This window comes from Ceratotherium simum, chromosome 8 (genome assembly GCF_057802395.1).
Source record: "Ceratotherium simum simum isolate JZ-2026a chromosome 8, ASM5780239v1, whole genome shotgun sequence".
NCBI lineage: Eukaryota > Metazoa > Chordata > Mammalia > Perissodactyla > Rhinocerotidae > Ceratotherium > Ceratotherium simum.
In genome coordinates, this window is record NC_141907.1 from 61,898,711 (window position 1) to 61,924,883 (window position 26,173).

The 26,173-nt window shown below is 41.7% G+C and overlaps 1 protein-coding gene across 1 annotated transcript; it reads left to right on the forward strand.

Annotated features, from left to right (window-relative positions):
* The first annotated feature begins 1,017 nt into the window (after nucleotides 1-1,017).
* On the forward strand, nucleotides 1,018-25,390 carry FAM47E (family with sequence similarity 47 member E). The gene is made up of 7 exons (XM_014787807.2): nucleotides 1,018-1,498; nucleotides 4,412-4,551; nucleotides 9,279-9,429; nucleotides 13,622-13,822; nucleotides 19,636-19,791; nucleotides 22,763-22,840; nucleotides 25,000-25,390. The coding sequence occupies exons 1-7, from the start codon at nucleotides 1,115-1,117 to the stop codon at nucleotides 25,033-25,035; spliced, it is 1,146 nt and encodes a 381-aa protein (XP_014643293.2). The 5' UTR covers nucleotides 1,018-1,114; the 3' UTR covers nucleotides 25,036-25,390.
* The last annotated feature ends 783 nt before the right edge of the window (nucleotides 25,391-26,173 follow it).

Consider the following 26,173-nt stretch of genomic DNA (forward strand, 5'->3'; position numbering starts at 1 on the left):
AGGACTTGTCTGAAGAGAGCAGCCATTATACTAGTTGCAGCTCTGTGGAAAGGTGGACCCAGTGTTCCCAGAGCTCCTGATTTTTGTTCCAGATTATTTATGTGAACTTTTTAATGTCAGAAGCCCTAGTGTAGTGGTTAAATATGTTTCTCCAGAGTCACACTACATGGATTAAAATCCCAGCTCTACCACTTATTAGCTGTGGGAACTTTGACAAGTGGTTGTTTTGTTTTTTTAACTTCTTTCTGCCTCAATTTCCCTATCTGTAAATGGGAGTAATGCCAGTACCTAGTACCTACCTTATAGGATTATGAGATTTAGATGAGTTAATACACGTGAAGCTCTTAGAACAGTGCCTGTTATACAGAAAGTTCTCGATATATGTTAGCTATTATGATTCTTATTAAAACACAAAGGGGACCAAATGAAAGGTTTGTAGGCCCAGTGTAGCCCATGGACTGCCAGTTGACAACCTTTGACCCCCCGAGTTTAGGGAGGAAACCGAGGCCCACAGAGGTTAAATGAAGTGCCAAGGTCATTCAGCTAGTTAGGGGTCAATAGTCGCTGGGATCCAGTTTCTTCCCACTGCACTATGTCCCTTTAAATGATAAGAAAGAGTCCCAGGAGGGGCCACAACTTGCAAGCGTCCTTCACAAAGCGAATGGATAGATGAACTGTGCTGGCAGCATTTAGTAATAATGGATTATTAGATTTACACATAGTGACATGGATAGGCCTTTGTAATATCGTGCTTGGTAAACCAGTAAGAAATAGAATACATTTATGTAAATTAAGAATACCTGCACACGAGAGGACAATACAGGTATTTCAGGATGTGCACAAACAAAAGGATACATTTCAAATCCTTTAGAGTGGTTTTGCCTATGCAGGGAGAGCAGTGAGAGCGGGATATGGGGTTAACATAGAATAAAGAAAACAGGAGAGGGGCCGCACTCGGACCAGTGATGATGTGCCGTGAACTAGGAGTATAAGCAACTCAACCTTCTCCACGAGAACCCCTCTTCTCCCACCTCTCGTGCTCATAAAAGGTCGAGGCCAGCCTTCTCACAACCTCCTTCTCCCACCCCAATCCTTGTGGTCCATATGACTGGGCATGTTGTCTTCCAGGTACAAAGAGACTCTGCCTTCCAAGTGTTTCACGAAGCACAAGAACAGGCTGATGTTCCCCACCGCCCTGAACAGCCGGCGGTGGATATTTGTGAGAAAGGGACTGGATGACTTCAGGAAAGGCTGCCCGCCTTGCCAAGGTCTGATCACTCAGGGCCCTCAGGAGGGCCTTCTCCCCCAGATTTATCACAGAGCTCCCCGACCTGCCCCAGAGAAGAAGCAGAACAAGCTGCCCAAGGAAGCAGCGCTGTTGGCCAAGCTCTCGGCAGCCCAGCAGGCACAGAAGGCATTCCTAGCAGATGTTGAAGCCCGGCTGACCCCACACCCCTTGGCTCTCTACCCGAATCTGGGAGAAGATATGCCTGTAGAGGTGATCTCCTGTCATAGGGTTGTGGGAGGGGCTTCACTCTTTTTGTTAGTGCCATGCAGTTGATTCTGACTCCTAGGGACCCTGTGTACAGCAGAGTGGAACCCTGCCTGGTCTGTTTGCACCATCCTCTCACCTTCCAGTGCTATATCAGACAATGCTCCACTGCTATTGACAGAGATTCCGTGACCAATTTTTTCAGAAGTGAGTAGCTAGGTCCTTCTTCCTAATCTGTCTAGTCCAGAAGCTCCACTGAAACCTGTCCATTATGGGTGACCCTGATGATATTTGAAATACCGGTGGCATCACAGCAACACACAGCAGCCACAGTACGACAACCGACGGACGGGTGGTGGGTGTGGTTCCCTGACCAGAAGACAGTGGTGAGAGACTGAATCTTAACCACTACACCACCAGGGCTGGCTGGGTCTTCACTGGGGCCTTGAAAATAACTCTCCTTAGATGCCTGGGAGTTTCCCTGAGGGGATGACATAATTATAAGGAGGAGAGGACGATGAGTGTCTCCTCAGGGTGAGAGTTCTCAAAGGGGTTGGAGCAGCCTTCCTTTCTCTGCCCCCAGGACACACAATCGGCAGCAACATACACGCTGCTCCCTTTGCTTCCTATGAGGCCATACAACTTATAAAGGTCCAGCAAACCGGAAACATTTAACTTCTTTTCCCTTGAAGTTCTACAAGTCGTCTTTGCTCATGACTTTTTTTTTGCTGAGTAAGACTCACCCTGAGCTAATGTCTGTTGCCAATCTTTTTTTTTTTTTTTTTTTTGCTCGAGGAAGATTCACCCTGAGCTAACATCTGTGCCCATCTTCTTCTCTTTTGTATGTGGGTCGCCACCACAGCATGGCTGACGAGTGGTGTAGGTCTGCGCCCGGGATCTGAACCTGTAAACCCGGGCCACTGAAGTAGAGTGTGCTGAACTTAACCACGAGGCCATGGGGCCGGCGCCTGCTTCTGACTTTTTAGGGGAGAAAAAATAGGGGGAATTGTTCAGTCTTGCTCCTGTCACTTTAGCCTGGTCTTAAGAGGTGTCCACAGTTACATACTAACTGACTGGTGGAACCGGAAAGGTCATGGGGAAAATTCACCAAATTGTCAAGGCCAGGGTTGGGCAGCAGCTCCTTTATGTCACCAGTGTCCCAGGTTGCTTTTGACTTTCAGCTCCATAATCCTTTGCATATGTCTCTTGTTCTTGTATCTCCAAATGGCTTCCATACCTCCAGGCATCCAGTCTGTCTTTCAAACAAGAAGGGGGAAGGGGCAAAGGTTAAAGGGTGCATGTCAGCTGACTCTATCTTTTAAATCAGGCAAATAATATTTTTCCCAGTAAACATCTTATTCATCTGACCATTCCTATCTGCTAGGGAGTCTAGAAACTTGAGTTTCTTGGTTGGGCATTGCAGTGAGCAGAATCCAGGACAAAATTATGCTAGATTTAAGGAAAAAGGGCAGGATGGATATCGGGCAGGGAACTAGCAGTGCCTGCTACCCAACCCCCCACCCCTGCAGTCTAGTCCCCACACAATGAGCATGACGATTGTTCAGAAAGGTAAACTCCTCTGCAAAGCCCTCCAATAGCCCCTTCTCACTCAGAGTCAAGTCTTTGCGGTGGTCTGAAAAGCCCTGTGTGTTCTGCTCTCCACCCCACCCTGCTCTGCTCCCTCTCCAGCCTCACCGTTTACTCCTCTGCTCTCACTCTGCTCCAGCCACTCTGCCTGTGAACATTACAAGCGTGTCCAAGTCATATCTCTGCTCCTCTGTCTGGGACACTCACCCCCAGAGGAATGCCTGGCTCACTCCTTCACTTCCTTCAGATCTTTGCTCAAATGTCTCTTAATTGGAAATATCTACATAAAATAACACTTCCCTTCCACCCTCATTCTCTATCCCTACTATGATCTATTTTTTAACATAGCACTTGTCACCCTTTGGGCTCCTCACTAGAGTAAAAGCTCTACAAGGCAGCGCTAGTCAAGGGTAGGGACTTTTTCTGCATCTTTCACTGTGTACCACAAATACCTGGCATATGGTAGACACTCAGATAATATTTGTGCATAGTGAATGAATGAATAAATAAACGATCAGTGGCAGAGAATTCCATAGAAAGGACAACTGGAATTTCTAACCAATTATTTTCCACTTGGGGCTTTCCTTCACGGCCTTCTGCAGGCCAAAGCTTCTGAGTCCATGACAAACAGATTGTTTCCACACACCCTCAGATGGGACATGGGATTGTGGCCTCATTTCCATGTCTGACCTCCCCAACTAGGTGTGTTGGCTTGTTTCTGAGGCAAGATCTCTTTCTATGGTGCTACAATGACCACCAGCAGCTCTAGATTTAAATTCTACCCAGAAAAAGAACCCCTCTTTTTGCGTGGTCCCAGCAAAATTCCATAACCTAATTCCCAGGGGTCCAGCTTGGGTCACGTACCTATTCCTACACCAGTCACTATGGTCCTGACTGGCCAGGCCTGCCTGTGGAGAGAAGGTGGGGTCAGGCCAATCCAGACCATGAAGACTGAGAGTGGAGGGAGAGGTGGTTTTCCAAAGAAAAATCTAGATACTGTTATTCACAGGGGGAAGAATGGATGCTGGGCAGTCAAAAACCACAGAAATCCTCTAGAGGTGCTTTGCTCAGTGGGGCCTTTTGGGCCCGAGGTAGACACAGAGGCACTATTCCATCTAGCAGAGATGGAACTTCAGTACAAAGGCTGCGTACATGATGTCTAGGTGATGAGAGCTTACCCAGAGAACCCAGCACAGGACTTGCACAGAACCTGATGAACGGCGTTGACCTACTGGAAGGAAAAGCAAAGGGCAAGTTGGTCTGTTCTGTTTTAGAATCAAGGGCCCCCTTTTCAGCAGTTTTCTTCTCTCCAAGCCTGTTTTCTGTTTGTAGCTCTTATTAAAGGCGCTGGAAGTGCTGGATCCTGACAGGAAGCTGGAGGACACGTGGGCTTGTTGTCAGGGCATCAGGAAAAGAGCGAAGGGACCCACAAAACTTTTAACAAAATGCTCCACCCAAGTCTACATGGGACCGTAAGTATTGTTCTTAACCCCTCGCTCATTTCTGTCATCCCGTGAAACATTTTAGGGGTTACCTTCTCAAAGCTCCTCGTCTTTAGAATAATTTAGAGAACAAAAGTAACCAAGTTCCCAAGGAGGAGAGAAAGGAGCCTTGGGGCCTGCTCTGAATAGTGTGCATTTCATAAATGGATGTGAATTATCCAGCAGTGGAGCAAACACGGCTGAGTCTACATGATTCTAGGAGAGCTGTGGGAGAAGAGGAAGACTGCGGAAAACCTCACTAATTCGTCCATAACGGCTCTTTGAATTATTTATGGCAGAAGCCCTTTTATTCAACATGATTGGGACCAGTAGGTGGTTGGATAACCCCAAAAAAACCAAAAAAGGTTAATACAGGGAATTGCAAAAGATGATACTTAAGTACTTGAAACATTTTATTTTACCCTGAAACATAACTGTGCATTCACTTGCTAGTCTTTTAATATAAAGGCTTTTTTTGAGCATGGGTCTGCTGCTTGGAAGTCCCAGTCAAGTTTTCTGCAAAAACACACCAGTAATGCCGTCTTCATTGAACCTTTCCAAAGCACTAAGCTTAATTTTCATAGAAACAATATAGGATCTGCCTTCCACTTTAGGCAGTTTCCTTAGTCAACCCTGCAAAAATCTCCAGGGCAAGAAATTAAAAATGGATGGGTTATCTGCTTAAAAGGGGTAGGTAAAAGTATGGAGAGAAGGAACAAAATTAATATCTTAATAAATTATTGTATCACAAAATAAATGTATAATAACACAACGGTAAATTTTTCTGTCAGCATATGTCTTAGTTTCCTCTGGCTAGTGTACAAAGTAGCATAAACTTGGTGGCTTAAAACAACGGACATTTATTATCTCACAGTTCTGGTGGCCAGAAGTCTGAAATCAGTGTTACTGTGCTGAAATAAAAATGTTGGCAGAGCCATGTTCCCTCCAGAGGCTCCAGGGAAGAATCCGTTGCTTGCCTCTTCCAGTGGCTGCTGACATTCATTGGCTTGTGGCCACATCACTCTAGTCTTCAAGGCCAGCATCTCTAAGTCTCTCTCTACCCTGTCTTCATAGTGCCTTCTCTATGTTTGTGTCAAATATTCCTCTCATGGGCCGGCCCTGTGGCTTGGTGGTTAAGTGCGTGCGCTGCGATGCTGGTGGCCCGGGTTCGGATCCCGGGTGCGCATCGAGGCACCACTTCTCCGTTCATCCTGAGGCCGAGTCCCACATACAGCAACTAGAAGGATGTGCAGCTACGACACACATCTATCCACTGGGGCTTTGGGGGGAAAAAATAAAATAAACAAAATCTTTAAAAAAAAAAAAAAAAAAAAAAAAAATATTCCTCTCTTTCTTTCCTTCTTTTTTTTTTTTTTAATATTTATTTATTTATTTTTTGTGAGGAAGATCAGCCCTGAGCTAACATCCATGCTAATCCTCCTCTTTTTGCTGAGGAAGACCAGCTCTGAGCTAACATCTATTACTAATCCTCCTCCTTTTTTTTTTCCCCCAAAGCCCCAGTAGATAGTTGTATGTCATAGTTGCACATCCTTCTAGTTGCTGTATGTGGGATGCGGCCTCAGCATGGCCAGAGAAGCAGTGCGTTGGTGCGCACCCAGGATCCGAACCCGGGCCGCCAGTAGCGGAGCGCGAGCACTTAACCGCTAAGCCACAGGGCTGGCCCTTCCTTTCTTTCTCATAAGGACACTTGTAATAGCATTTAGGGCCCACCCAGATAATCCAGGATGATCTCTCCATCTCAAGCTCCTTAACCTAATCACATTTGTAAAGACTCTTTTTCTAAATAAAGTAACATTTACAGGTTCCAAGAATTAGCACCTAATCTCTTTGGGGGCCCTTATCAGCCTACCACAGCATGAGGTAATATCTCCCATCTTTAAAACAACTTCCCTTGACTACATAGTCTCTCCTTTCCTTTAGAGCAAAACTCCTTGAAAGAGGTGTCCATACTTACTTCTTCTATTCTTTCTTGAACTCACAGCAATCAAGCTCTTATCTCCAGCATTTCAAGGTCACTGTTGACCTCTGTGTTACCTAATCAGTTCTCAATGATCACCAATAACTCGACACATCAGTAGCAGTTGATACAATTGATGATGTCCTCTTTCTTGAAACCCTTTTTCACTTTGCCTCTGGAACATCCCTCTTTCTTGGTTCTCCTCCCGCTTCGTGGCCTTCTCTCTCGTCTTCTTCTGCTGGTCCTTCCTCACCTTCCTTTTAACCTGGAAGTGCTTCAGTCTCTGACATCTTCTTTTCTGTAAGTTTACTCACACTCAGGTGATCTCATCCAGCCCATCTGTCTATGGATGTTCAACATTTGCCCTTGGATGTGTAATTGGCATCTTAGACTTGACAAGTCCAAAACTGAACTCTAGGTTTCTTCCCCAAACCTACTCCCTCTTCTGTCTTCCCCAGATCAGTAAATAGCAACTCCATTCTTCTAGTTGCTTCTGGAACAATAGTTGCACTCTACCCGTAAATCCTAATGGCTTCATCTTTGAAATATATTCAGAATCTCACCTTCTCTACTACTATCAGTCTATTCCAGGACTATCATCTCTTGTCTGGATAATGGCAATAGCTTACTAACTGGTCTCATGGCCTCCGCCCATGTTCCCCTCCTCCCCCAAGTATATTTGTTAAATAGTAGCTAAAATGATTCTTTTTAAAACTTAAGTCAGATAGTGTCATTCCTTCCTGTGCTCAAAATTCTCCAATTGATACTTATTCAGAGTAAAATCCAAAGTCCTTACAATTGCCTCTAAGGTCCCATATGATCAGGTCCCCATTACCTCTCAGCCCTCATCCTCTACTGCTCTATCCTTTATTCACTCCTCTCCAGTCACACTGGCCTCGCTGGTGTTCCTTGAACATGCTCTGTGCACTCCTATCTCGGGGCCTTTGCACAGGCTGTTCTTGTCTGCCTAGTATCTGCATAGTTTGATATCTGCGTAGTTTGATCCCTTTCTTCCTTTGAGTCTCTACTCAAATATCACTTTAGTAGAAATATCTTCTCTGTATAAATAAAAAGCCTGTCATCACTCTCCATCCCTCCTCCTCTGTTTTATTTTTCTGTATGTCACTTATAATCACCCAGCATATGTTTGTTTACCTCTTTTCTATCTATCTCTCCTTACTCAATTGTAAGCTCTGTGAGTACAGGGTGTTAACTTTATTTACAACTGAATTCTGATGCCTAGAACAGTGCCTGGCACATAGTTGGTGCTTAATAAATATTTGTTGAATGAATGGATGGGTGAATTAATGTGTGGGTGCTATGAATAAAAAGTAAAGGGTTCTATGAATAAAATGTGGGTTCTGAGGGCAGCCTATGGGAATGCCTCCCTGAGGAAGAGATGTGTTTGTTGAGACATGAAGGGGGATGCAGTCAGATGGAACAACATGAACAAAGGCCCTGTGACCGGAGGGAGCATGAGGAATTCATGGTACGGAGAGAAACTACTATAGCTGGAGCTGAGAGAGTGAGGGAGGGTGGTAGTTCCAGAACAATCTGGAGAGATAGCCAAGGACCAGGCCATGAAGAGCCTTGGAAACTGAGTTAAGAGTTAGGGCTTTATAGGAGGAATAACAAGACGCTATTGAACACAAAAACTTGTACCTGAATGTCCATAGCAGCGTTATTCATGGGAGCCAAAAAGTGGCAACAATCAAAATGTCCATCAACTGATGATGGATGAACAAAATGTGGTCTATCAATACAATGGAATATTAGCCATAAAAAAGAATAAGCTACTGATACATGCTACAATACATGTGAACCTTAAAAACATTATGCTAAGTGAAAGAAGCCAGACACAAAAGACCATATGGTTTCATTCAGATAAAATATCTGGTGTAGGCAAATCCATCGAGACAGAAAGACGATTAGTGGTTTTCAGGAGCAGGGAGAATGGAGGGAATGAGGAGTGACTGTTAATGGTTATGAGGTTTCATTTTGCAGTGATGAAGATATTCCAGAGTTAGATAGTGGTGATGGTAGCACAACTTTGTAAAGATATGAAAGCCACTGAATTATACACTTTCAAATGGTAAATATCATGGTGTATGAATTATCTCTCAATTTTTAAAAAGAAGCTATTGAAGAGGCTTAATCGAGGATGAGGGGTGGCTGTGTTTGAAATGATCAGGTTTACATTTTGAAATGACTGTTTTGGCTGCAGTGTAGAGAATGGATTAGGGATTGGCGGTTGGAGACCCCAAGAGAAGATGCAGAGACACCAGGGAGGAGCCTTTTGCAACAGTCCAGAGATGGAGACAGAGTTAAAATCTACCAGACTTATTAATGGGCTGGATTTTAGGGATGAGGGAGACAGAAGTCAGGGATGTCTCCTACTTGTCAAGATTGTCTAAGGCTTCAGCCGATTCCAAGCACAGTAATTTGGGCTTTTGTGTGGCACATGTCTTATTAAATGGTACTCATATTTTAAAAAATCAACTTATGATGGTAAAATGCTATATAAGTTTTAATTATTGTAACTAATCATGATACACTTGACTTTATGATATTGATAATGAGAATGTGATCTTTGAAAAATTAACATATAATTTGTATGAACTTGCAAGGGACTGCTAGAAATATTTGCTTTATGATCTCCTTTCCCCAAGATACTGTTTGAAATCCACTTGGATTCATGGTATCTCATGTTGTAATTCTTTGATGATCTTCTTATCTTTAGTCCCAAGAAAACTCCTGTGTCACATCCAAGCCAATGGCTTTATGAAGAAAAGAAACCAAGTGAAGCAGATTTGCTCCGTGAAGATGGTCCTTTTCTTCATGAAAACATACGCAAAGCAGTTAGTGACTTCTGCAACTGGGCTACAACTATTGTAAGTAAGTAGTAATGCTTACAACCTACTTCTTTTTTTTGTGAGGAAGATCAGCCCTGAGCTAACATCCATGCCAATCCTCCTCTTTTTTTGCTGAGGAAGACTGGCCCTGAGCTAACATCCGTGCCCATCTTCCTCCACTTTTCTTTTTATATGGGATGCCGCCACAGCATGGGCTGACAAGGGGTACATTGGTGTGCGCCCAGGATCCGAACCTGGGCTGCCAGCAGTGGAGCGCGCGCACTTAACCACTACACCACAGGGCCGGCCCTTACAACCTGCTTTTTAAAGTCAAGCTCAAAGTTGCTTTTATTAAAAAGCAGTGTTTGGATATAATCTAAGTCAAATAATCAAAGTCATAAGGGAATCTTCATGACTCTCCCACCACTTAGAAGTATTTCTTATAAATGAAATTTCTGGAAAGTTTGCAAGCTTGCAGCCAACTTGAATGTTTATTTTTTATATCTCACATCATTGCTGTTGTTTCATATTTTTTTAGTGGCTCTCTTTTGTTCCCCAGCTTTATTGAGATATAATTGACACATAACATTGTGTGAGTGTAAGGTGTCCAACGTGATGATTTGATACATGTATATATTGCAAAATGATTACCACAATAGGGTTAGTTAACACATCCATCACCTCACATAATTACCTTTTTGTGTGTGTGGTGAGAGCATTTAAGACCTAGTCTCTTAGCAACTTTCAAGTATACAATACAGGATTATTAACTATAGTCACCATGCTGTGCATTACATCCCCAGAATTTATTCATCTTATAACTGGAAGTTTATACCCTTTGACCAACCTCTCCCCATTTCCCCCGCACTGTTGTTTCATATTTTTATTTTCCATTTCAATGTAAGGATATTCTTTTCTTAGGTCCTTCATTCCTTCTTTAGCTCTTTTTTCTCAGTTATATTTATCTATAAGTATTTGGGCGGCTATGCTTGATGACAACCTTCAAAAAAAGTATTTCTGACGTATAGACTTTTGACTCAGTTATCAAGGTCTTCCTTGCCCTCCTTCCAAGAACCTATTTAGTTACCATTCCTGTTCCCGAGTTATGTATTCCTGACCATGTCTAGATTCCTGAGGCTTTTCCTGTATTTAATACCTTCAGGGATTTACAATCTCCCTCCCCCATTTTTTGAGTGTATTAGTCAGTTTTAGTCAATGTATTATTTAGGACTATTTCATTGGCAAGTGACTGAAATATAATTCAGACTGAGTTAAGGGAGAAAAGGGAACTATCCAGAGGTATTAGGAGCTACAGGTACAGCTGAATCTAAGTGCTAAAATGTTTTTAGGTGTTCTCCCTAGCTCTTGGCTGCTCTCCTCTATCCCACTCCATTTTCCAGCATCTTTCCCCAAGAGATGCCAAAAGTACCCACTAAAATTTCCAGGCTTACATCTTACCAGGTAGCAACCTAAGTGGGAAAAGAGCAACCCTTTTCCAATAGGGAAAAGTCTAGGCCTTACTCTTGCTGAACTAACCTGGGTAAAGTGCCTATGCCCGAATCATCCCGGATGAGTAGGGAGATGGAAGATGCTCATTGGCTAGGCGGGGTCACATGTCTAATTCTGAAGCCACGAGGTGGGTGTGTCCAGCCCAGCTGCAACAGATTGACTGAGAGTCGGGGAGGGAGGCTCCTCGTAGGGTGATTGGAGCAGGGATGCTGGCCAAGACAGATGATGCCCACTCTACCACTGCTTGTCCATAATCTGGCTGGATTGGATTAGCTGACTCCCAGCCCTCCGCTTCTCCCATTCCTACTGCTGGAGACTACTCTGTCTAAGTAGGAAATTTAAGGAACCCTAGGGTAACAGTTTAGCTGCCCTGGTGACCAGCCTTATTTTCAGTCCCTTATGACTAAGGTCCCATCTTTACCTCATTATCTTACCTCAGTCCCTATCACACTACATTGTGGGATTTCCTCTGCTTATACTTTCTTCCATGCTGTTTCTTTTTCACCTCATTGGTTCTGCTTGCTCTGTTTCTGCTTCATTATTATTTCAGCCTAGTTTTGACTTTACTCTTCCCGTTATGCTCCAACTCTATTTCATGACTCCTCTCTACAAATTTCACTCCAGCATCAGCTTCAGTTGCTAATGGCCTCATTTTGCCTGTGTTCCCCAGTTCATATTTTCCAAAGTGGGACTGTGTTGAGTCTGTAGGGGAGGAAAAAATAGTTGTCCTTCTACTCTTCTAAGTTCTCTCTGGGGTCCCTAAAACAAAAGACAGATTAACAAGAGAAAAACAAACAGAAGTTTAACATGTATGTATGGGAGATGCCCAGGGAAAAATGAGTAACTCTCAGGTGACTTAGAATTCGGGCTTAAATACCATCTTCAGCCAAGATAAAAGAGAGAAGGGTGTGGGGAGCCAGTTATCAGGAGGTGACGGGGAAAAGTAGGTAAACAAGAGTACCATCTGTTACGTGGATTTAAGTCAGTGCCTTCTCCGTTGATAAGGGTTTCTTATGACTTAGAGTCTTCCTTCTCTTTCTGGTATGGAGAGGAGGACACCCTTACAAATGGAGATTTTTCTTACAAAAGTGTTACTTCTACTCTGTTTTCAGAGCTTTTTCTGTGTAGTCTGTTTCTTAAAATAATCAGCTCAAAATAATCCTTATGCCAGAGGCACATTTTGGGGGTGGCATATTCTGCTCCCCTTCAGGCCTAAGTTATCTTTTAGCCACATCATAGGTCAATGTTCAGCCTCTGGATTAGCTGCTCTTTTTTTTGGCTCAGGAAGACTTGCTTTGAGCTAACATCTGTGGCCAATCTTCCTCTATTTTGTATGTGGGTTTCTGCCACAGCATGGTCAACAAGTGTTGTAGGTCTGTGCCTGGGAACTGAACCCAGGTTGCCAAAGCAGAGGCCACCAAACTCAACCACCAGGCCACCGGGACAGCCCTCAGATTAGCTGCTGTTAATGTGCCCGTCTCTACTCCCACCAGCTGTGGCTGAGGGAAGGGAGTGGAGGGAGTTGTTCTGCTGTTCTCCACACGGCTGACTAAACCCACCCTCTTTAGCAGGAGCCCTGAATGGGGCAACTTCCTTTGTAAGGGGCTGCGGGCAGAACAAACATTGACATTTCTACACATGTCTGAAAAATACCTCTGAGGATGTCACTGCTATAAAGTGTTGGAGAAGTTTGCTTTTGGTTGTCGATGCAAATAACCAATAACCATTCTAAAGATAAGCGAGATAAGGTGAGACTTACTTGAGCCAAGCTGAGGACTAGCCCGGGAAGGCAGTCTCCACAAAGGAAGAAAGCATTCCAGAGAAGCATGGTTTTCAGTACAATCTTACACGTTTTTAGAACAAAGAACATACATCAAACATGCCAGGATACATATTCATCAAAGTTCCAAAGAGATATTCAGTTGCAGATTAGCAGGTCAACATGAACCTGCTGTCTGGGAAAGGAAACTTATCTTCAGGAGTACTGATACTGGCATTACCAATACTGGTGGGGTAGGAAAGGAAGTATGCATCCTTATCTTCAAAGAGTGCATTCCTTTACTTTCAGATAATGTTCAATGCATTCTTTACTTTAGTGGTTAAAGCAGATGTACAACATAAGTTTGACAGGCCGTAAGTCAGGCTGCTTTAGTTCAGGCCGAATCAGTTAAACCAGAATAGCTACCCCATATACCTCAATATGTGAAAATTTCTTATCCTGGTCAAACAGACTGAATTTTCCTCAGCCCCATTATTTCCCTCAGGAATTTACTGCTTCTTGCTGGTCCTAAGTTGTCTTTTTTTTGTGTGTGTGTGAGGAAGATCAGCCCTGAGCTAACATCCGATGCCAATGCTCCTCTTTTTGCTGAGGAAGATTGGCCCTGGGCTAACATCCATGCCCATCTTCCTCTACTTTGTATGGGACACCACCACAGCATGGCTTGCCAAGCAAGAGCATAGGTGAACCAAGGGCCACCGAAGCAGAGCATGCAAACTCAATCACTATGCCACCAGGCCAGCCCCCCTAAGTTGTCTCTTCATGCGCTGACAAAGGCCTCCAGACCCCAAATATTCTTGTCTCCAATGAATGCTGACTGAGCACTTTCTACCTCTCCTCCAAACTACCTCTTCTCCAGCCATGGTCAGATACCTCCCTTAGAAGAAGAAAGCAAGGAGCATTTCACCATTTGTCCTTGACTCGTGCAATGTGACCTTCTTCCAGGGAAGTTCGGACATTGATGAAGAGTTCATCCTGAAACAGTTTGACATTGACTATCAGAGCAAACCAAGCTCCGATGTGCCCCACACGAAGACACTCAACCAGGTTCCCTGGGAGCTAAAGAAGAGTGTGTGGCTAAATAAACTGCAGGAGCCAGACTATTTCCAGGACCTAGACTATGAGCAGAAACTCCAGAAACCACAGGTAATTGCAAAAAGGGAGAAGACTGAAAATCAAGGAAAATTTAGTTGTATTAAAATCTTAAATGTTCTTGAATTCTGGTACTTCTGGGGGCACTGGCTTTTTTTCAGTAGAACTCTTGAATTTTTTTTATATTTAATAAATATTTGTAAAATGCATGAATATTTAATACATATAACAAAGTCGGTTTTACAAATAAGGTGTGTCATTCAGCATTACTGTTAATATCTGAAAAGTCGTTGTTATTCTCTGTGCGTTTTATATGTATGTTGAAATTCTCTCTCTTTATGTGTTTTATGTGTTGAAACACATCTCTTTATGCATTTTATATGTTGATATCCTAACAGTGGAAATATACATAAATGTTTATTATTACAAGAGTAAATTGCTGTGGTTAATGATTGTGAATGCTGTTTATTTTGTGTTCAAAGAATTCCTGAATTTTTATGGGAGTCTTTTTGACCACAAACCGTCATTCTTGACCACACGCTTGCCTGATCATTAACAAATTGCTCAGTTTCCCGCTACCAATTTCCTGTGAAGACAGAAGAACAATGAAACAGAGAAGAAAAAAAACATGCTATGTTCCAAAGGGAAGTCCTGTGGGCCTCTGAGTACTTTTCTACACAATGTGTTACTGCAGTTATATAGACACAAAAGTCAAATCTTGTCAGTCCAACAACAGACTTAAGCGACCAAGTGAGAGTTGGGGGATAGAGAGAGTTCCTTTCTCTGAAAGTGAAAAACAATATATTATCTCTAATTACCCTCTGTCTTTTACACATAATCTTTGATACTCTATTTCCAATATTTTGGACGTATTAACTTTGTCCTTTATAATTTAACACAATCGACTGACCCATTTTTACTCACATGATGCTTTCTATCCTTGACTCTCTTGCATAAAGTTTATAAAACTTTGGATGGATTCCATCACTAATATCAGCATTTTAAATTTTCCATTTTCCTCTCATCTTTCTAAAGGGTAAAATGCAAAATCATGCTGGACAGGCAAATTATGTCCATCACAGCTGAAGCCCAAACCACTGCTTGACCTGAATCTGGGCTGAATCAAATTGCCCAATTCCCTGTACTTACAAATAATTACACAAGCACTGCTTTTTAAACCATGGAGGTTATTGCTAAAATTGAACTTTTGACTGGCAGACGGAGGGTCACTGTGCAAAAGTTCAAATATATTTCCACATGGTGTCACTTTCCTTCTGCCTGAAGGACTTCCTCTAACACTTCTTCTGGTGTAGATCTGCTGGGGATGAATTCTTTCAGCTTCTATATGTCTGAAAATATCCTTATTCTGCCTTCATTTTTAAAGACGTTTTTGTGGGTATAGAATTCTAGGTTCACAGTCTTTTGTTTGTTTGTTTTCAGTACTTTAAAGATGTTGTTCCACTGTCGTCCTCTGGGTTGTGTTGTTTCTGATAAGAAATCTTATCCTTATCATACTATCCATATCATCCAAGATAAGTCATCCTTATCCTAGTTTTTCTGGACATGTTTTTTCTCTTGGCTGCTTTTAAGATTTTCCCTTTGTTACTGGTTTTGAATAGTGTGATTATTACACACTTTGGTGTATATTTCTTCATGTTTTTGTGCTTGAGGTTTGCTGAGCCACTTTGATCCATGGGTTTATAGTTTTCATCAAATTTGGAAAAATTTTGACCATTATTTTTTCAAATATTTTTTTCTGTCTCTCAACTCCCCGCCAGGACTGTAATTACATGTAATTAGGCTGCGTGAAGTTGTCTCTCAGCTCACTACTGCTGTGCTCAGTGTTTTGACTCTCTTTTTCTCTCTGTGTTTCGACTCTCTTTATCTCTGTGTTTCTATTGCTATGTCTTTAAATTCTCTAATCTTTTTTTTCTGCAATGTCTAATCTGCTCTTAATCCCATCTAGTGTATTTTTTTTTTTTGGTGAGGAAGATTAGACCTGAGCTAATGTCTGTTGCCAATCCTCTTCTTTTTGCTAAGGAAGATTGGCCCTGGGCTAACATCTGTGCCCATCTTCTCCACTTTACATGTGGGATGCCACCACAGCATGGCTTGATAAGTGGTGGGTAGATCTGCACCCAGGATCCGAACCCGTGAACCCTGGGCCCCCAAAGCGGAGTGTGCGAACTTAACCACTATGCTACCCAGCCAGCCCCCCATCCAGTATATTTTTCATTTCATACTTTATGGTTTTCATCTCAAAAAGTTTGACCTGGGTTTTTTTTTTTTTTTAAATATATTCCATGTCTCTACTTAATCCTTTGAACACATGGAATACAGTTATAATAACTGTTGTAATGTTCTTGTCTGCTAATTCTAACGTCATTGTCAGTTCTGTGTGAGTTTCCATTAATTGATTTATCTCTTCCTTGCGGATCATGTTTTCTTGCCTCTCTGCATGCCTGGTGATTTTTGAGTAGATACCAGACATTGTGAATTTTACCTTATTGGAGGCTAGGTATTTTAGTATTCCTATAAACTTGAGTTTTGTTCTGGGATGTAGTTAAAGTTACTTAGAAAAGTTTGATCCTTTTGGGTCTTGCTTTTAAGATCTGTTGGGAAGGACCAAAGTAACGTTCAGTCTAGGGCTAATTCTATACTATTGAGGCAGGACCCTTCTGTGTGTTCTATCCAGGGTCCTGTGAGTCTTTAGGTTTCCCAGGAGGGATGGGCGCTGTCCCAGGCCCTGTGTGCGTGCTGGGCACCGTTCCCTCCAATCCCTTTGGTTGGTCTTTTCCCGGAACTGGGTAGTTTCCTCCCACACATGCACAGAAGGAGACTCTGTGCAGACCTCTGGAGTTCCCTCTGAGCAGCTCTCTCCTTTCTGTTACTCTGTGCTGCAAACTGTCGCTGCCTTGCTTCCTGGACTCTCAGTTCTGTCTCCTTAACTCAGAGAGTCCACTGGGCTCCTGCCTGTGCTGTGGCCTGGGAACTCTCTCATGGCAGAGAGCTGGGCAATTGTGGGGCTGATCTCGTTTGTTTCTCGTCTCTCAGGGATCACTGTCCTTTGTTATTTGATGTCGTATGTCTTATAAACCATTCTTTCATGTATTTTTTTGGTTGTTGCAAATGGGAGGGTAAATCCGGTCCCTATTCTAGAAGGGGGAGTCCCCATCTTTATTTTTTCCCCCCATACACTTCAAGCCTGCTATACTCTGCTGTTCGGTTTCTTTAACACTCTGAGCCTTCCCGCTACCTTACTTTTGCTCACAATATTCTCTCTGCCTGAAGTGCCCCTCTTCCCATGTCTACATGCTTATATCTTCCTTTAGACACAGATCATATGCCAGTTTTTCCCAATGTTTTCTCCACATCTTTTGGTTGACACTAATTTATTCTTACATCTAATCTCTCACAGCAGTCTCTGCCTCTATTGTAGCATATCTCTTTGCCTTGTATATTCATTCATCCATTTGTTTATAAATTCATTCAACAAACATTTCTTTTTTTTTTTTTTTTTGATGAGGAAGACCTGCACTGAGCTAACATCTATTGCCAATCCTCCTCCTTTTTTTTTTCCCCAAAGCCCCAGGAGATAGTTGTATGTCATAGTTGCACATCCTTCCAGTTGCTGTATGTGGGATGTGGCCTCAGCATGGCCAGAGAAGCGGTGCGTCGGTGCGCGCTCGGGATCCGAACCCGGGCTGCCAGTAGTGGAGCGCACGCACTTAACTGCTAAGCCACAGGGCCGGCCCACAACAAACATTTCTGAGCATCTACTACAATGTGCCAAAAAGTTCTGGGAGCAAACGAAGGATTGTTTCCTGCACTTAAGGAGCTTACAGTCTAGCAAGATCAACAGGAAAATGATTAACTGTAATGAAATGGTGTCATGGTTCGTATAGGACATAGGAGGACGTAATCAATTCCATCAAACATGGGGTGAGGCTGGGTATGGTTAAGGCTCACAGAAGAAACTATGTCTGTGCTGAGTCTTGAAAGACCACCAGTTACCCAACAACATAACATATTCCAGAACTCAAGTTCTTCAGTAGAGCAGTAGTGTAGATTCCATCCTCTCCCTTCCTTGCTTTTTCCTCCTCTTTCCTTCCCTCCTTCCTTTAATCTGGTGGTTCTTAACTGAGGGAGATTTTGTCCCCCTTGCCCCCAACCCCTGCCAAGGGATATTCAGCAATGTCTGGAGATGATGTTTTTGGTTGTCACAATTCAGGGGGTGCTACTGACATCTAGAGCATAGAAACCAGGAAAGCTGCTAAACATTCTACAGTGCATAGAACAGCATACACCTCCAATAGAATTATCCAGCTCAAAATGTCAATAATGTCAAATTTAAGGAACTTGACTTTAATTCAACAAATATGTATTGAGCACCTATTATGTCCTAAGTATTGTTTTAGATGCCTGGGGGATATAACAGGGAAGAGTCTCAGAAGCTTACGTTTTAGAGGGTGAGAGGAGAGACACCAGACAATCAGAAAAATATACAGCATATCAAATGGTGATAAGCGCCATTAAGAATAATGGGGTGGGGCTTGCCAGGTGGCATAGTGGTTTATGTTTGGCACACTCCACTTTGGCGGCCCAAGGTTCCTGGGCCTGGATCCTGGGTGCGGACCTACACCACTTGTCAAGCCATGCTGTGGCAGTGACCCACATACAAACAGAGGAAGATTGGCACAGATGTTAGCTCAGGGCCAATCTTCCTCACCAAAAAAAAAAGAAGAAGAAGAAGAAGAATGAGGCAGGGAAAGAAGACAAGGAGTGTTGTGAGGTTACATTTTTTAGATGGGGTGGTCAGGAAAGATACTACTGAAAAGATGACATGAAGTAGGTAAGGGAGTGAGTCATGTGGGATCTTGAGGAAGAGCATTAAGGTAGAGGAAACAGTGAGTGCAAAGGCCCTGAGGCAGAAGCATGATGGTATGCTCTAGAAATAGCAAGGAGGACAATATGCTGGGACTGGAGGGATCACAATGCTGAATCTTGCCCTGAGAAGGGATTTTCTTCCCCTCTGCTCTGTCCCATCTTCTCTACTTCACACGTTTGTATCTGGCTTGACTCTAGAATGCTCCACACATTCCACCTCATAGTTTAAATGTGAGTGAGAAGAGAGAGAGGCAGAATCTGCGTGTCATGTTTCTTTGCCCCGTCCAAGCATTAGACCCCCTTTTGCGACGAGACAATGTGTAGGTATTGCATCCACAGTATCGGGCTATGAACCGACAGATGTACTACTGAGGAATGAAAGAAAGAAAGGAATGGCATCTGTCCGTCCCCCTCTTTCTCTCTTCCAATTAAAGAGGCAAGTGATTGGTGTTGGACGGCATTTTGATCAAAAATAGTTTAGACTCTACGAGGCTGAGTACAGTGCTGGGCTCATAGTAAAGCTGATAACTTACTGTTTTGGTTGACAGAGTATTGTTTAAGTTCATTACCCTTTGGTGAAATATGTGATTTTTACATGAATTCTAGCTGCTTTACATAATTCTCCCCTTTAATCTTTCCCAACAACCCTATGGGATGGATATAATTATCTCCACTTTTCACATGAAGAATTTAAGTAACTTGCACGTGGACTCATGGCCACTAAGTGCGGGAGGCTGGATTTGAACCTCAGTTTGTTTAAATCCAAAGGCCATGCTTAACCACCACGTTATTTTCTCAATCATGAGCTCTTCACGTTACCTTTGTAAATCAAAGCGTGCCGAAACTTCATAACATATTTTGGCAAAGATTAACCATAAATTAAAAATAAATGATACTGCTTTTGTAAGCTAAATCTTAGACTTATTGAAATGACAAACCAAGAAAACTAGTAAACTTGTGAATTATGTTACTTTCTATAGAATTCTTATAAACCAAAAAGGGTGAAGATGAGGTATGGAGCATGGTATCTGAACACCAAGTTGTGGAAAAAGCGAAGAGCAGATGAACCTTTGGTTGACCCCAAGGTCTCACATGAAGCTCAAGATGAGAATTTTAAAAAGGAGCTGCAGGAACAGGTATGTGTATATGCCGAGATTTGATCATCTGAGCTAAGGATTGTCACAGTGCGCTGCCACCTCATATTGAAGCCAGAGTCTCTGGAGTACTACAGAGGCTCTCGAAAGTCTTACAGCTTGCATATTGAGCTCAGCAATGAGCAAGCCAAGTCCTTATGTGGGGAACGTGTAATAAGCAAGACCTGAAATATCCTGGCTTCATGGTAGACACAATGTCTCTAAAGATGGGGTAACCATTCACTGTACTCCTACCATTCTTGATTCTCTGGGTAAATTGGCTGTTCAAAGGGTGGTGTAACCTTTCGTAGGACCTGGTAGGACCACCTCAGTACAGAATGGCTATAACGTCATGAGTTCTCTTTGAGTCACTAAATGTGAAGCTTACTTTTATCAGCAATCGATGAATGTTAAAGAAATCAATATCACGATCAGGAAATTTCCTTTATGCAACTCAGCTGAGTTATAGGATCTGTCTGAGAGGAAAGGGGCAAAGGTTAAGCACTGTTCAATATCACAGAGCAACAAGCACGCACAACAAGGATGTGCTCTAATTTTACTGCCAATAAACTCTGCCTACCCATCTCTCGTATACAAGTATCTAGTGGAGAGAAGGTACTCCTTGTAGTCCTGGAAATTTGGAAATGTTGAGGCGACACTTACACAGGACTCTGATGAGAATATTTGTGAACCTCTTCTCTTTTTCAACTTTTGGATTCAAGAGATCCAAAACTTCTCCCAGATAACGATATGAAAACATTTCAAAAAAGTAAAATGCTATACAAATTTGGTTACTCTTTCATTCAGAAATCACTCATCAATTGCCTCCTTTAGATTGGAAAGCTGAAACAGGAAGGATGGTCGTTTTTATCTTTTTTAGTACTGGGGATGAAATTCTTATTTTCGGATGTGAGACATGACAAATTTGTGAGCACAAGATGTTTATCTATAAGCCTCAAAATAATGTAAATATTATTCAGCAGAATTTCTTGGTGTATGGTTTTTGGAGCTGCCTATCTAAATTTATGTGAATTTAATACATATCATAGAACCATTCCAGTTGCATTTTAAAAAATAAAACATGCTCAATGAATTAGACATTTAATAACAAAAGTAGTTACAAAACTTTTGTTTTAAGGTATCTGGAAGTTCTTTTTTAGAAATATATTCTTAAAGACTACTTCTTAAAGACTTAAAGAATTTTACAAAAATATTTCATTTTGGTGGCAAAAGCTAGTAAAGATGTTTGCCAAAATGGCTACAGTCAGCTCATGAAAAAGAAGTATATTTAAATTTGGAAATATGGTTGATATAACTATTATGGTAAGAGATTGTTTATCAGGCAGTTGAGACACAGGAAAGATTCAAAACAATGAAATTGTTCTGTAATGATTTTTATAAATCACACTTTTGTAATGACTGGAGATGGGTTTACCCTGTGCACTTTAGGTGGTACCACTTGGCTATGGCACCCCAGTTCACAAGACACAGGCATGATGGTGTGCTGATAAGGGAGAGTCACTATGATGACATGGCTGTCTTGTTGGGAACACATGAGTTTTGATTGTCCTTGATTGAGTTTGTTTGGAAGGTGGAATGGTCTTAAGGAATTGAATTACAATGATATAAATTTATACATCCAATTTTTAAATTCAAATAAATGAAAGGAAAAACCAAAGGAATGCATGAATATCCCGAAGATATTGGGACTGGATCAAGTCTTTTTTGAGTATCATGTCCTTTGGAGTTAAGATCTAAAAATTGCAGATATATTGTTGAGTAGGAAAAACACTCTTGTTTCTTCGTCTATCGCTCTTGATTCTGGTCACCAAATGCGTCAGGGTTTTTTCCTCCCACCAAGCAATTCTCTGATTCTCCTGACACCAGCTGGGTGTCCTACAATTTAAGTCATTTCTGACACTATCTACCTGGAGATGGCGTCAGATCCCACAGGCTCAGTCCCACAAGACTGCCCTCCACTTCAGATGTCAATCACAAGTCCAGGTTGTCACCTGTGCTTCTGACTGACTGGCTATAAATCGCAGGTTCCACAACCTGCTCCTTGGGTTGAATCATCTGCTAGAACAGCTCACAGAACTCAGGAAAACAGCTTACTTACCAGATCACCAGTTTATTATAAAAGGATACACTCAGGAACAGCCAGAGGGAAGAGATGCATAGGGCAAGGTGTGTGGGAAGGGGCTCGGAGCTTCCTTCTCGGAGATGCCTTCTCCAGGCATCACCACCCCAGAATCTCCACATATTCACCAATCTGGAAGCTCTCTGAACCCCATCATTCTGGTTTTTTATGGAGGCCTTATCATGTAGGCATGATTGATTAAATCATTAGCCATTGGTGATTAGCTCCACCTCCAGCTCCTCTCTCCTCCCTGGAGGCTGGGGGCTGGAGCTGAAAGCGCCAACCCTCTAATCCCACAGCTTCTGACAATCAGCCCCCATCCTAGAGCTATCTAGGGGCTTTCCAAAAATCACCTCATTAACGTAAACTCCGCTGTGGTGAAAGGGGTTTGTTATTAATAACAAGCGACTCTCCTTTCAACTTTGTGGCTCTTATCCTTAGGAAATTCCAAGGGTTTCAGAAGCTCTGTGCCAGGAACTGGAAGAAGGGCAAATATATATTTCTTATTATAAATCACAGTATCACAATGGGTAATCCTAAATAAGTTAGATTCCAGATACCTTAGGTCAATAATTGTCTAATTGCTAAAATGTGTTGCTTATCCTTAATACAAGGGTAAGAAAAAGGATAGGGAGAGGAGAGAAAGTTGGACATCTTTTGAAAGCCTTTGTATTCATCAACTCATGAATGTTATCTACACACATATTCCCAAATGAGAAGGAAGTGGTTTAAAATGAGGTACTTTATAAAGAGACAAATGCTTTTAATGAGGACAAGTATGAAATCAAGCTTCTGACTGCTGACTGGTGTTTTAAAATGTGAACCGTCTTTTAGGAGGAGTTACTTGCAGACCTTCACGGAACAGTCGCCTTTAAGGATTTCCTTCTAAGCAGGGGCTACAAGATGCCGAGCGTGAGTAAAGGGTGATTTCAGAAAGACCTGCTGAGGGGCTCACAGTTGTTGATGGAAGGGGTTGGCACCCTGACAAAATCGGAATACCTCTCTTACTTTAGGACTCAGGCCTCTGGAAGAAAGGGTGTGCTTTTCTCCAGACAGAGGCCCAAAGATGGGATTTAGCATTTTGCTGTTTTTCTTCTGCCTATTTGGTTTCTGCTCTGTCAGAGCTGCTGTCTCCCTGCTGACTCACCTGCCTTGGGTTTGGCCTTAACGTGACCAAAGTGAAGGGATCTATATGTAGGGCATGTGCCTTGCAAACTCTGACTGCTACTAAAACACTCTGGATCCTCTAGGAAGTATTTAAGTCTCCTTTACTTCCACATCCAAGGACAAAGATGGCTGGGGTCAGGACAACGGAGCTGGGATTCACAGTAGAATCTTCGTACTATGCGATCAGCCTTATGTGGAAACAGACTAGGGCAAAAGTTCACTTCCTGGGGGGCCCACCAGTGTCTTCTGTCTTCTTCCCACTTTCTCTTTTCCTCCTTCTAGTTTCCCCTCCCTTAAGTTGTGAAGTTGGCCTCAGCTGCATCCCACATGGAGTGGCCCCTTGGAAGACTATGAGTAACAAGGGTGGGGTGGGAGGTTGGCAGAGTGGACCGTTTAGCAGGAAGTGCTGCACCCAGATCAGCCCTGTCACCACAGCAGGAAGCCAGCTAGGCATGGGGCCAAAGTCGTAGCTAATAAGTCATGCATTTGTCTAGTATCCTCTGTGCTCACATCCCGAGGAGTCTTTAGGAGGCTGTGCAGCCGAGATAGATGGTCAAAGTTCCTGGAAATGAGATATTGGATTTCTTTTTTTGCAAGAGTGATAGAACTAACAATAGCTTATACTTGCTGGCAAATAAACACGTTGACCAGATTCAGATCCAGACTGGTTTCAAAGTTAAATCAGGCAAGGTGAGGGGAAGTCTAGACTATAACGTAGGGAGAGAGCTAAAGACTCCATTCCAGAACTGGGGTGAAATTCCTCCTTTAGCTTTGAGTGTCAATAATGGGCCTGCTAGATATACTTAATATACTTGTACACATTTATGTACTTATAATGATCTTATCTGTATATAAGGGTCACATAAGTGTATTTATAATATATAAAATATGCTTATATATTTTATATGATTACATAATTATATATATGATTATATATTTATATAATATATATGTAAATATACTTAAACATAAATATAATTATGTGATATATGTGTATACATAAATATGTGTGTGTATACATATATACATACACATACATATTCCTCTTGCCAAAGAGATAGACATATATATATATATATAATCCTTACTTGCTCTTGGTGTTATAATGACTTATAGTTCTATTCTTTTTTTCATTTTGATTTGTCCCCTGTGGGTTTCATTTATTCTGTTGATGAAGATTTAGTTCAATTTTGGGCAAAAGGAAGCATGCCTGACACTGGCTATCCTCTTTTAGCTGCATTGACCAAAGAGAGATGATGCCCCTGGCTATAGCTGAGTCCTCTGAGAATGAACACCTGTAACTCAAAACTCTGGAATATTTTCTCCCTTTATTCTTACATCCTATATCCTCTATTTTATCAATAAGATTTCAACTAAAAGAAAGGAGGGAATCTATTATAGTAAATGAGATATATATATATATGCACACACACACTATATACATATATGCATATATATAGTAATTATTTAAATTTGTGTGAACATTCATTCTCTTTTTATTCCATAATGTCTGTATACAGTGTGTATATACACATTCATATATGTTACATGGGCATACATACTTACATACACATTCCAGTATCTGCTGCTGGATTATCTACTCTATGCATTACTCACAGCTTCCTTCCATCTGCTGCACAGATGGGTCCCAGGCACTTAATACCAGGGATGAGCAACACAAGGCTGTGCTGAGCTGGGCTGTGCTGGACTTGGGCACAGAACAAGTGTGAATTAGATCTAGGTATTTCTGATGCTATGCAACTACCTTCCAAAGTCCAACATGAGATTTTGTGTACTAAAAGGATATATGTCAGAGTGTGAGATTATGAATTTGAGTATGGTAGTGGTTGTGGGCAGGACTGTACAATTTTTGTTTGCAATCTAATAAAGTTTTTTTTTTTTAGTTCCTTGAGAAGATGTACATCAGGAAGGAATGTTAATGTGACTGTAATAAGACTCCCATAAAATAAGTCAAGCATAGAAGAATCTTGGGAAGATAATTAGACAGATTTTATTTACTATATACTTGGATATGTCTCTCTCTCTCATTAAACATTAAACAAAGTTTATGATGACTATCCCACCATGGATGTACAACTTTGACTTGGCAACATCGATAAATTTCATACCTAATACTTAACAAACATTTCACACTGGTCTTCTGCTTCAGTTAATCAATATTTTATCAACAATGAGATCAATATTCACATATAGTTTTCTCACATTTTTGTAGCATTGTCAATATTGCATAGTTACATCAACTACGTGTAAAAATAAGTAAAACCATAAATAAAAGCAGAATTACTCTGTTCCATTTTCCCAGAGTATTATTTTCCCTGGTTTTGAGTGAATACCTCCTTTACTCTTTCTTTAAACTATAATTTTCTTTCATTTTGAATTAAGCCTCCTGAGGTTTTCTTTTCTTTTTCAGGCATGTTAGTCCTTATAACAAATGTGTACCTGTAACATAAGATCATAGATTATAAGTTTAATAAAAACTCAAGATGACACATTTTTTTAAATTAATTTTTTAAAATTATTAAAAATGTTAATACTCAGAAAAATCAGAACATATAGACTAAAAAAAGGAATGTAGAAAATACAAATAATTCCTATAGAGTCCTCTATAACCACTCTTCACTCTGGCATATATCCTTCTAGATCTTTCTCTATGAAACCCACTCTGAATAATTTAATCGAAAGGAATTTATTAAAAAGATATTGGACCCCAAAGTTTTATCAGTTATTGCATTTGTTTTCAAATACGAAATCTTTGGGTGATGACCTTTTGCCCTCTGGGTCTGTCATGATCCCATCTCAATAGTCTGTGTGCTGGACTGACTACATTGCAATTGGCGCTATAAATGAGTTTTTACTACACCCTCTATGAGGACACTTTAGGTGATGGTGTACATAATAGAATCAGTGAACCCTATAGTGTGACCTCATTGCTGTAAAATTAGTTTCTTAGTGAGAACCAATGTTGGCTGGAATACCGTGGTGTGGAATAAGCATTCAGTAAGTCTATGGAAGTCGATGTGGACAGAAGTTTGTTAAGCAGGAAAGCAAATCCAAATC

What these genes read in the sequence shown, in the direction of transcription:
- FAM47E (XM_014787807.2), top strand. Translation starts at nt 1,115, where the DNA reads ATGTTGTCTTCCAGGTACAAAGAGACTCTGCCTTCCAAGTGTTTCACG. An exon ending in AGAAACTCCAGAAACCACAG is followed by an intron (nt 13,823 to 19,635) that starts GTAATTGCAAAA and finishes TACTTTCTATAG; the next exon opens with AATTCTTATAAACCAAAAAG. An exon ending in GGGGCTACAAGATGCCGAGC is followed by an intron (nt 22,841 to 24,999) that starts GTGAGTAAAGGG and finishes TTTTTTTTTTAG; the next exon opens with TTCCTTGAGAAGATGTACAT.